The sequence below is a fragment of the Corvus cornix genome, chromosome 18 (genome assembly GCF_000738735.6).
Source record: "Corvus cornix cornix isolate S_Up_H32 chromosome 18, ASM73873v5, whole genome shotgun sequence".
Taxonomy (NCBI): Eukaryota; Metazoa; Chordata; class Aves; order Passeriformes; family Corvidae; genus Corvus; species Corvus cornix.
Genome location: NC_046347.1, coordinates 6327264 through 6339362, shown reverse-complemented (window position 1 = coordinate 6339362; position 12099 = coordinate 6327264). Strand labels below are relative to the sequence as shown.

The window sequence follows — 12099 nt, the reverse complement described above, 5'->3', positions numbered from 1 at the left end:
AAAAAATCCATCCCTTCTCTTCTGATGCAATTCTAGCAAAATTACCAGTGCACTGCAAATAATGTTTTTAATGAATAGGACACAGATGTATTCAGTCGTCTCTACCTGTTCAAATATAACTGCGTTTTGACAGTGTTTTCATGCTTCTGTCAGGAAAATTTGGGTTTAGAAAGAGGCTATCACAGGCCATGGGCCAGTGAAGCCTGGGCATATTAAAACAGGTGACAGTCAGCCACCTACCAGACGCTAATGGCACTTTCCCCTCTGCTTGAGGATCCAGCCAGCCATGCAGCAGGAAAATCACCCTGGCTCAAGCTGCAGGGACAGGGCAGAGGACTCTATTTTTGACAAACATGAGAGAACCTGCCAAGATTTTATTTTGTAAAATAACAAACACATTTAAAATATGAAATAACAGCAAGGCTCTGGTCAATGAGGCAGAAACATTACACTCTCACCCTGACACTTTAACTGATGCTGTAGCTGCCAATATTGCTGCCCCAAAACCCTGTACCATGTTGACTGTGCTGTGTTAAAAGAAAAAACAAGGTCATATTTGCTCTGCCTGTTTTCTTTGATTTTCTGTTGCCCAAGACAATAGTCTGCAGCCTTTCTTTTCTTTCCATTAGATTGTACGAGACAAGTCTTTTGCTCATCTAAGTTTTGTCCTTCAGATACAATATGTTAAATTCAAGTTAAATTATGCCTTTCTTTTTTAGCTCTTACACATTTCCTTGATCATTTGGATTTCTCTGCAAATCAAGGCCAGCCCTTGTTGAGCACTGAAAGAGGGAATGCACCTCAGTGTGCAATTTCCTTGCCTGCATTTTAATGTTCCCTCTGCAAATGAACCAAATTGGAGACACCACACAGGAGTGAAAGGGTTTGAAGAGATCTCAATGTTACAACTCATAACCACCCCGGCTTTCTCCGAGACACACACAAGCAGCAGTGTATCAGTAATAAAAGATGTTTATCCCTGAGTGGATGAACTCGTACAGCCTAAGATTCGGCAGGAAAATCTGAGTTTTAGCTTTGACAGCACTGCCAAAAGTACTGTAGGGCCAGCATTACCCAAGGGAAATAGTGCAGGTAGTACAGGAAACACTGAGGAACTCTGATGGATTTTGAAAGATAGAACCGTATCTCATTATATTTTGGTACATATCCACAAAATAAATGCTGTTGGAGAGGAATACACCTCATTAATTCCCAGGGAACCTTACAATAAAGCCAGGGACCCTGGTGCTGCTTCCCAGCAAGCTTTCCACCCGGAGCTGAGCTTTCTGAGGGAGCTGGCACTGCACCCACCCCACTGTACACATGCAAGGCCAGGAGGTTTAATGGAGCAGCTTTATTATCACACATTCACTGCACCTTCCTCTCATGCCAGAAGGGCAATTAAGTTTTAACTCTCTTCGCCTTCCCAAGGCTTTGTTGAGCAAAAATTGTTAATCACCCCAAAAGATGGAAAGTCAGCATTCTCCAAAGGCTTCTGCCTCTCAATCAATAACTGCAACTGCAAGAAGCCTTTGACTCCAGTCCCTAAATGTGATTCAGAATTCCCCTGTGAGAGCCCGTGCTCAGCTCTCAATGTGTGAATGTGAACCTCAGTGCAGCTCCACCCCAGCAGTGTCAGGGATGCTACTTGTGTTACTTGTTCTTGTCTAATCTGCTGGAGCATACAGAAATGTGCATCTGTTAAACTTCATTCTTTGGTAAAAGTGAACATCATGTTCTGGAACTAGGAGACATGAAGGGGGGGGGAGGGTTTGTTTGTTTTTGTTGTTTTGGGTTTGGGGTTTTTTTGTGATGCTACTGTTCTACTTGATTTGTTTTCCTCCTTTGTTCTCCAGATGATGCATATTTACTACAGGGGCTTAATATTGAGGAACTTTATCCAGAGACATCTAGTTTCATTACATATGATGGGTCAATGACAATTCCACCCTGCTATGAAACAGCAAGCTGGATAATAATGAACAAACCTGTCTACATAACAAGGATGCAGGTAAAGCAATTTACAAATTACTCAATCTAGGATAGGTACAGAATAGTATTTTAAACATAATATTTAGAGCTTTACATAAAAAATGAGATTCAAGCCTTGTGCTGTAGGAATCTCTGCATGCAATTTATACAGTTTGCAAAAGCATCGAAGAGGTTTTTTTTCAAATTAAAAATCTTAACTGTTTAGAGTTCCGTCAGTATCTATATACACAAACTTTGAGGGGGGGCCCTGTGTTCAGTGAGGGTTTGAAACAAGTAGTTTCCAGCAGTCTGTTCACAGCTGCATTATTCTGTGATGGCTGTGAACTGTTACTTGGGGACTCTAAAACAAGTACAGCAGTGTTGTACAAACATAACTGAGGTTATTAAGGATAACAGAGGCCATTCCTAGGTCTGAATAAATACATGTTGATAGCACATTAATGTGACAGAGATACAGTATCTGGAGCCTTCTGGAAATAAAATAAGCTGATGCTTTCTGGTATAGAATGAAATTACAGGATATACACCACAAATATTGTTGGAAAAATCACATTGACATATTGAAGCCCCTGTTAGAGAGAAGCAGAAGAAATTATGCAAGAGAAAACACATTTCACATCCAAAAGGAAGCTGTTGAGGAAACACATCAGTGGAAAAGTCTCAAAAACTACATTTCTGTACAGCTCGCTTACAATCCAATGCCTGGCATCAGAAAACAGCAAATTTAACACTTTGCCCTCTTCTCCAGAGTTTCCTTCAGTGAGTTGCCTAAAGAGCTGTGAGGTGAACTAAAACCTCCTCTCTTGCGTGCTGGAACCCCAAGGAATACTTGAACCACCATCTGCCTGCCCCACGCAGGCAGCAGAAGAAATCTGGCCTGAGAAATGAAATGAGGAACAAGAAAACAACCCCAAATATCACTTTGGGTTTTAAAATCATATTAATATTGTAAATAAGATGACTTTTAAAAGCCTGAGATGTTTTATTTTTGTGATATTCCTTGTGTCCAGTTTAGTCTGGAGGCAGAAAAAGCACTTTGTTTCTTTTCTAAACTGGTGATTTGGGAGAACAACGCAGCTAAGCACAGGCAAAAATGCTGAGTATTGTGAACTTTTCAAACACAGGACCTGAATATTTTCCTGCAAGCAACATTTTTAGGTAGAACCTTAATGTGCAAAGTAAGGATTAGAATATTTCCAGTCTGTGCTGCTACCTATAGGTTATAACCTCATGATACTTGCTCCTTGTCATGATTTAATGGTTATTTATATCCTCCATTATTAGTGCTGCAAATGGATTTTGTGGAAACTTACTAATTACGTTGTGTACTCAGACTGAAAGAGCAATGCCCAGCTCAAGTTTTCCCTAGAAGCTGTTAAAACTTCCAGTACATAAAACCCATCTACTGGATTTCCCAATTAAATGCCATAAACTAACCTCTTAAATTGTACACTGATGGGGAAGATACTTTCTTTTTATATCTTTAAACCAAAATATTGAGGATTTCTGGTTTGTAACTTGAAACTTCTTTTTCCCTCTCTGATTTTGGCTGACTTGAATCAATTAAGAGTTGCATAGTCACTATAACAGCCATTTCTGCCAACCAGTGCTGGATGCACAGGATGATTCAGTAATTCCCTCTGTGCTGTGAAACCATCTCAGAAGAAGGCCAGAGTCTGCTGTAGGAACACTCACAGTCACAGCACAGACAGTATCATGACAGACCTGTCAGCAGAGAGAGGCTCTCACTTTTTAACATCATTAATTTCACGACTTCAGCAGCATCACTGTCAGTTTTCCTTCCCATCCTGCCTGCCCCTACCTGGTTCTTGAGTAACAACAACCAAAGCTCTGGCTTCTCAGCTGAAAGCTACAGTGATTCAGGAAATTAGCTCTTGTCATTCATCAAGTTCATTTGCTTTGCACCAGCTGCTGCCATCCAGCGCTGTGGATTCCATTTGTTTCCTGCTCACCCAAGGACACCTCAATACTATTTTCATTGGCTCCCCACAAAACTGGTTACTCTTGTTTAAAATGGGGGTCAGAAACAGGAGCACACAAAGAATGGTTTTAAGTTACCTCTGACTACAAACTGTCAGCGTTAACTTAAATTCTGCTTTACTGAAATTCTGCTTTACTGAAATTCTGCTTTACTTCCAAATATTAACTTACCTATTTAATAGTGTTGTATGTTGTTTACTTACAGGAAAGACCAGTACTAAAAACCCCTTGTTTTGTGTTTATAGATGCATTCTTTACGACTGCTAAGCCAGAATCAACCATCACAGATATTTCTGAGCATGAGCGACAATTTCAGACCAGTCCAGCCTCTCAACAATCGATGTATCCGAACCAATATCAACTTTAGTTTACAGGGAAAAGATTGTCCAAACAACAGAGCACAGAAACTACAGTATAGAGGTACGTTCCACCTCCAGAATAACCCCTTCCATGCTTGCACTGAGCTCCTTTCTTTGAGAAATCCAAGGGCATGACAAAGCACACAAATAAAAACACATAAAACTCCAGATCTAGGGGAATAACTGTGTCAGTCAAATGCCACACACTTGAAATAGATGAGGAAATGTGCAGGAAAAGCATGACAAAAAATAGCCTGGGACATCTAATATGTTTTTAGAAGTAAATAGGACAGGCCCTTGGTTTTTTAGCCTCATTTTAAAGTCTTCTCACCTTAAAAAGTGCATTTTGCTCTGGTTTACTCACCCACAAGGGGGGGGATGAGCTAGTCTTTATGACAACTGATCTCAAACAAAATTAATAATTTATAAGACTTAATTTCACTTTCGAGGTGCACCACCATAACAAACACCTAAATTGCTACATGTAGTGTCAAGCATTGATATTAAACAATGAAGCAGCTCAGTAACCTGCAGTTAAGAGTCTTACAGTGCCACAGCTGTGGCTCACAACTGAGCTCTAATGTGTCTCATGCATCTTTGAGCCCATACACACAACTGTACTGGCTGAAATAATGGTATTGAAGTGCCCTCCCAGCGGTAATATCATCATTATGAAGGAGTAGCACTGAAGGCTGGAAAAGAAAGGACATTTTCAGCAGCAAGGCAGATGACTGTGTTGCAATACTTCAAAGAAACAGTCATTCAGACAATCCTTTTCTAGAAAGAGGAGGAAGCTGAACCTCCTGGCTTTTTTAAGCCATTTTGCCTAAGTGCCTAACACAGTGCTAAATAATTTGATTCACAGTGTTAAACCAGTTTCATATTTGGAGTTTATTAAAGCATAATGGTTTTTGTTTGTTTCTCTTCCAGTAAATGAATGGCTCCTCAAGTAAGTGAGACAGAGCAGGCAAAACCCAAATCCTCAGTGGAATGCTTCTTCTGGGAATTGACATCATCTACAATGCACCCAACCTCCCTCTCTGGGCTCATGTGCACCACGTGCTGTGGGAAAAGAGCTGCCGTGCTGGAAAACTCCTCAAAATCCATTCATACGATCGGTGGCCATTTAAAAAACAAACAAACAAACAAACAAACAACAAAAAAACCAAATCAGTATTACATTAAATGTGATTACAATTTTCCTGAACTAATTTAGAGTCACACAGAAAGACTTTTCAGCCTTTGTACATATGAAATTAATTCTTCCTCTGCTCCCCCCCTCCCCCAATTGAAAAAAAAAAAAAAAAGAAAAAAAGAAAAAAAAAAGAAAAAAGGTGGCTCGGTACAGCATCAAAGTGGAGTTGTGTTCTGTGTGCCAAGTAATCCTTGGAAAGCTCTCATTATTTCACTATCATTAATGGATACTGACAAGACAGAACAAGACTACTGTAAAGGAAACCTATTTCTAGGTTATGATCTTTCTGTTAATTTAATTTAAAAAGGGACAGACTTTGAGAGATAAGTATTGTAAATATATCACTGCAGAATATAAAGGAAATTGAAATATTTCCCTCTGTCACAAATCTGTAGTAGGATTTGGCAAAATCAGAATTGATCCATTTTCTGTTTCTTGTTTTACAACAGATCATACATTGTGTTGGTTACAATTAACAGCTCAATAAATGTGTTTAACAATTTAGTAAAGTTGCTTTGATTTCTTTTTTCCTTTCTGAAATAATAACCCTCTACCACTTGTGGATGCATTATTTGTGTTTTTCTTTTTTTTCTTTTTTTTTTTCTTTTTTTTTAGTTCATTTCTTTCTTTGCAGCCCATTTAAGTGAGTTAATGACAATTGGGAATGCACTTAGAGGTGGTATAACTTTAACTCCACTTTATGGTCCATCATTAACAGGAACTGGGCTCAGAAACAGAAAGCAGTTGAAACATATCTCAGTTTAAAATTGCCATTTTCCTTGCTGAAGCCATTATTGGGACAAACATTCAATCCTGTAAATTGGTGGTGAAAGGGATACTTTTTCTTCACAGATAAAGCAGGAGCTGACCAAGTAAAAGCAAATGCCTTTTTTCTAGTTTATAATGGTCATTCACTGTGTTTGGTTACTGTCAAGAACTCAATAAACGTGTTTAACAAGTTCACACAGCGCATGTTTGACCTTCTTGAATATTGAGGGATTTTTCAGGTTGGTTTTCTTTTCAGTGTGGAGAGGGGTCAGGCCTCCTGATACCCCATCCCTGATGCTCACTTTGTACCACATTTAAGTTCACAGAAAGCAAAATGAAGCCAGAAAATGCTCCAGCAGCAAGGAAGTGTTTACACCAAATGGAAGAGCAGGCACTATACGAAGTGTGAGGTAACTGCCAGGGAGTTTTAATGGGACAACAATGTTATTTTATCTGTGCCTGAAGAGAACAGTGCAAGGAGCACCTGACAGGAAAGTCCAGGGTCTGTGTGGTTTGGAAAGATTACAGCTTGTAAAGTGAGAACAGGCCAGGACTGGCATTCAGGGGACTGTCAGGATGGAGATGGAAAACTGAGAGGAATCCAAAATTGTCAGCAGTTGGGTTGCTCAGTGCAAGGTGCAGGGAAGGCTCTGGTGAGAAGCGCTGGCACAAAGGTGCCCTGTCTGCAGCGGGTCTTGGGCTGGTGACCCTGACCTAGAATCCTCTTAGCACAAGTATAATACTTGATCCTCAAGTTATTTCATTCCCAGGATCCTGTTAGCACACATATAAATTACTTGATCCTCAAGGTATTTAATTTCCAGGATCCTGTTTACGTATCTGTAATATACTTGATCCTCGAGTTATTTCATTTTAAGCGTTTCCAATGACTTCCAACATCGTGCAGTAATCTGAAAAATCCACAACACAACAGAAATGTCACACAGCAAGTACTACACTGTCAAATTCTGTAATTGAAAACAGCAAAATTACCACCTTAGCTTTACCTAGCTAATAAAGAACTGAAAAACAATGGAAGTCACATGCCTTCAATATGTTTGAGTGATCTATATATAACTTATAAACTTGTTTCTCCTACTTGTTTGGGTTCTTTTAAGCTTCGCTTAGGGTGCAGAGTAAAGTTACTGAGAGCATAAAATGCACAATGCATTAATCTATATTTGGACAAATATCCAGCAGTTGTTGGTCCAAGTTTTTCAGTGACAGAAGGTAAGGAAGATAAGCCAGGCCTCCATTATAAAGCTTTTAATAAGTAATAAACCCTATTTTCTATTTCACTGAAAGCTGATTGAAGGGATTTAAGGGGAGGTAGACACATGATAGAAGGGACTAGCCCTAGGAAGGAATCATGCTGTACTTTGGATTAGGCTGCAATATAGGAGCCCTGCAAATTGAGAAAGGGAGCAATCATACTGGGACACCACAAGTATATTTGTCAACATTTCTAACTCCATTTTGTGAGTGTATCTTGCCATGAATTGCCTAGGTTTTTGTTTTAGTCGTAGATTACAGCAGAAATAGACCCAAATAAAATTTAGGATTGAGTGCTCTGCCCAAATAAAATTTAGAATTAAGTGTTTTGCCATTTAGACATCCAGCCCCAGTTGTTCAGATCAGGCATGGAGCTCTGTCAGGAGACTCTGAGGAGCCAGAGAAAGCCACATCTTATCACAAAGCCTTTAAGCAAAAAGATAAAAGTTCCAGGATCAAACAGCTGACACAGGCTGGGAGTTCAGAGCCCACACAACACCTGCCCAGGGTAATGCCTCCAACCTGAGCACTTTGTCTGCAGTGCTCAGCAGAGTCTGGCTGCACACAGAGCCCAATACTCTTAGGAAGGGCTGAATGTGGCCTCATTGCCTGAGCCATTCAGATCAGGACTGGGATTTTTTGCTTGTGATGAGGCTCAGCACAGACGGGAGGTACCTGGCAGGTGATGCACTCATGGCAGCCTGTGGTGTTGACCTCGATGAACAGTCAACACCACAGGCAGGACCAGGTATTCATGCCATGATGATAACAGATATTAAGAACCTAATAATGGGAGGAAATGCTCAGATCTGTCCACTCACAGTGAAGAACATGCTATCAAAACAGGTACCAAACTATCAAGCTCATCTGATGATAAAAGACATGAGAAGATTCAAATTTACAACACTCCAAAACCCTCTGCTTCAAGTAGCAGTCAAAAAAATGTAATAGCCAAGTTTTATAAGCTCATTTTTTCCTTTAACCAAAAATAAAAAATATTCCTATGCAGAAAATCAGAACTAAAAGAGATCTGTGGGATGAAAGTAGAAAGCACAGGCCTTCAGCATAACAGTACCTACAGGTACCACACATCTGTCCTTCCACCTTCCTGTTCCAGCCTTGAACGCTGAAGTAGCAAGGAAACAGATCGAGGATGTACCTCGAAGCTTGGTACTTGTTATTATAGAACAAACTCCTATAAAACAAAAAAACATCCTTTCTTACCATTTAAAACCTCTCACTTTCCTATCAAGCAGGTACTCGGAAAGAAGAGGGGTACCACCGTCCCTGCCCGGCTCCGTGGGGTCCCGCATGCCCCCACAGGCGCACGGGTGGGTTCAGTGCTGCAGTCGGTAGCAAAGAGTCGAAAAGGGCGTTTGTGTGCGTTCCGCCAGGAGCATTTATTGCTGCTACACTGCCAAAGGTTACACGGGCAAATACCAACGTGATCCCGAAGCTCACAGTTTTATCCGGGGTGGGGAAAAGGCAGGACCAGGGAACGGGGACCAATGGGGAGCTCTGGGGGAGTGATGAGGGGTAGAGGCCAACAGCCAACTGGGGAATCCAAACTGGGATAGATTAACACAACAGAACAAGCATCCTGGGAGAAGCCTTTTTGGCCACCCTAACATGAAGTGGTTCTTGTGGTACTGGGGACTTGTACTGAAAACTCTGTGTCCCTTGTAATGAATGTTCACCAGCCAGCACAGAGGGCCAATGGAAATTGTGCTGAAAAATTGAGACCTGAGATCACAACACCAGGAACAAAGACACGTGAGGGTGTGCAAGGTTGTACTCCCTGTACTGATCCAAACACTCAAACACAGACAAGGAACTCAATCAAAAGAATTTGGTCTGCAAAGATCAGAACAACTTCAAAGTCAGCAAACTCTTGTTTCTTTGAATAGCACTGCTTGCTCTGAGTGTTCCACATCTTGGCCTTAAGAAATGCCAACACTAATTGCTGCTCATGTGACACTAGTTTGTCAGGCACCAGAGACATTGGGAGCCTGGTGGAAATCATTTTTAAGTACTTTGTATGTCAAACAGTAGGATCTTTCAAGACATTTATTATAAAACAAAGAAAAAAACCCAGGATAATACTTCAGAATCCTTCCTGCTTCTGACAGACCCTGCCTTTGCTCTCCCTATTTTCATTTTCTGGGGATTTCACTCCTTGTTACTTCCACCAGTACCCTCCTCTTACAAAAGCAGCTCTGAGGAATGCAGTAAAGGTTTATCCCACAGAAGCACAGTGCTGCCATGAATAAATGAGAATTGGCAATTTTCTTGATATACTATTGCTGGATACACACTATCTGCTGGAATCAACACATTTCAGCAGCCATTAAAAAAATTCAAGTAATTATATAAAATAAGTTGGTACATCTATTAATTGGTGAAGACAAGCTGGAAAGTAGGATATGATTGTACCCAGAACGCCAAGACCAAAAGGCAAATAAAACCCTTCCAACATTTAGGGTGTTCCTCATGCTCTTTAATATTAAAGGAGAAGGATGTTCCATCTTTTTATTTTGCTTTATAAAGCGCTCAGGGTTAAACATTACCAAAATTCCATCTAAATCTGAAAACAAAGCTGAAAATTTTGCTGCTTTCAGGAGGTGAACCTCCCCCAAAAGTCAGGAAAAATGGTCAGTGTATTTTATTGCAGATACCAGATTTGTAGCAAAAGGTAGATGTTTTGTTGAACTTTACATCTCAAAGCTTTAGTGCTGAACACTGCACCCCAAAAAATTGCAGATATTTGGTTCCTAAACTCAAAACACTGTAGGTTTTTCAGGGAGATAAGCTATAACTGCTCCATGTTTGGATTCTTTTTATTAGATTTTATTCCCCAGATACAGTGGCTGACAAAGCATGGAGAGTTTACTGTAGGAGATGCTGATTTACTGGCAAATGGCTCAGCACAGTTCTCAACAGCACACCATAAAATTATTCAAGGAGCCTGGTTGTATGGCAAAGAACAAGCACCATTTATAATGTGAAATGTAATGCAGGCAAACATTTTTTGTTTCCTACAGTGTCAGGCTTCTATTCTAATAACTAAAGATGTGTCAAACACATACTCAGAACAGAAAATGAAAAACAGGATAATAAATCTTCTAAGGACAGGAAAATAACACTTAGCATTTGAATAGAGGGGAAAAAAATCCTGAGAAGCATTAGAAAAACAGCAAAAATATTGACGCAGTTTATGAATTTAGGCAGATGCTCCCACCCCATAAGGGAAGAAAGAGCTGGAGCCAAAAGTAAATTCAAGAGGAGAAAAGTTACAGTGGAAAATGGTGGTGTTGCCCCAGAAGGAAGGTCAAGGCTATGAAATTCACCCTTGGGTGCGTATTCCCAGCACAAGGAGACAGCCAGCACCTCACATCCCACTTGCTGAAGCATTCAGGTATTTGCACCTGTGGCACGTGTTCAAATGCACCAGGACCATGTGTGGGCGTGGTCAAGGGAAGCTGATGCTGAGTCAGGGTCAGAATGTCCTTCCCAATTGCTCGAGGGCCATTTTGGGTGTGCCTCCTCAAGGATTTGTGAACCCTCCTCAAGGATTCTGCAAAGAAATCACCAGAAATGCCTCATGCCTGCTTCATTTGCTGTCCTGCTGCACCACCTAAGCCTTAGTGAGACTCCCTGGAGGTTTAGCCCTGCAAAGCTGCCCTAAAGGACTCTTGGGTAAGTGCCAGATTTTATGTGCTGGATGAGAAAGTGATTGTAAAGTGATGGTAAAGAGGTGGGAATATTACCGCAGGCCTGGGCCCTAGGGTATATCACCGTGTCCTGCAGCCATAGGAAGGAGGAGGAGAGAAGATCCAGCAGGCAGGAATTGTGCAGCAAGATTGATTGATTTAATTATTTTACAAACTCTTTTATAGACTTTTTTCTTCATAGTCTAATTGGACAAAGGATCAGCCACCCCTTGGGGGTGATTGGCCAAAATCCTAAAACATCCATTGTCAAAATATTTTTCTACTATACCATAAACAAGATTTTTCAAGGTTGCAGGTGGCTTGGTTGTTTACATTCCCTGCTACCTCTTCTGTGAGAGAGAAAAATCTCTCACGGACTTAGAAAATAGCAAGAAAATCCTCGCTAGCAGCATTTTTGAACCTACATGGGAATATGTCAACATGATGAGGAAATATCCTATTAATATTCAAATATGCAATAAAAATCTTATGGAGGAATGTTAAGACAACATAGAAAGTCGTAAGCACGATGGCAGAAAACAGAATTTGGGAGAATCACAAGGGGAAAAGATTGATCTTTTCCCTCTGTCCTGAATTTTCCCCTTAATGATGCAGCAATACAGCAGCATGCTGATTTCGGCTTGCTGCCTCCTTTCAGACATAATTTAAATTTGACAGCAATAGAAGTAATAGTGACATTTTCAGACATTCATGCCAAAGTTTCACAATACTGGAGGCCTCACTCATTAAACATTTATTTGTATCTGTGTTCCTCAAGCTGCAGAAAAAGATGCAAAAATGG

At 40.6% G+C, this 12099-nt stretch overlaps 1 protein-coding gene and 1 long non-coding RNA gene across 4 annotated transcripts in view; one reads left to right on the top strand and one right to left on the bottom strand.

Annotated features, from left to right (window-relative positions):
- The window catches only part of CA10 (carbonic anhydrase 10), a 188507-nt gene extending 181997 nt beyond the window's left edge, over window positions 1–6510 (top strand). For 2 of the 3 annotated variants that reach the window (XM_039562229.1, XM_039562228.1), the window contains exons 8-10: window positions 1857–2011; window positions 4239–4413; window positions 5283–5509. In XM_039562229.1, the coding sequence (XP_039418163.1) occupies window positions 1857–2011; window positions 4239–4413; window positions 5283–5305 (353 nt within the window). In that variant the 3' untranslated portion in view covers window positions 5306–5509. Of the gene's footprint in view, window positions 1–1856; window positions 2012–4238; window positions 4414–5282 lie in introns of all 3 variants that reach the window. The other variant, XM_039562227.1, reaches the window with a different exon arrangement.
- LOC109145715 lies at window positions 6140–9050 on the bottom strand. The gene is made up of 2 exons (XR_002047367.3): window positions 8812–9050; window positions 6140–7226 (listed from the first exon to the last, which is right to left on the bottom strand). It is a non-coding gene; the product is annotated as an uncharacterized LOC109145715 (long non-coding RNA).
- Between the last annotated feature and the right edge of the window lie 3049 nt (window positions 9051–12099).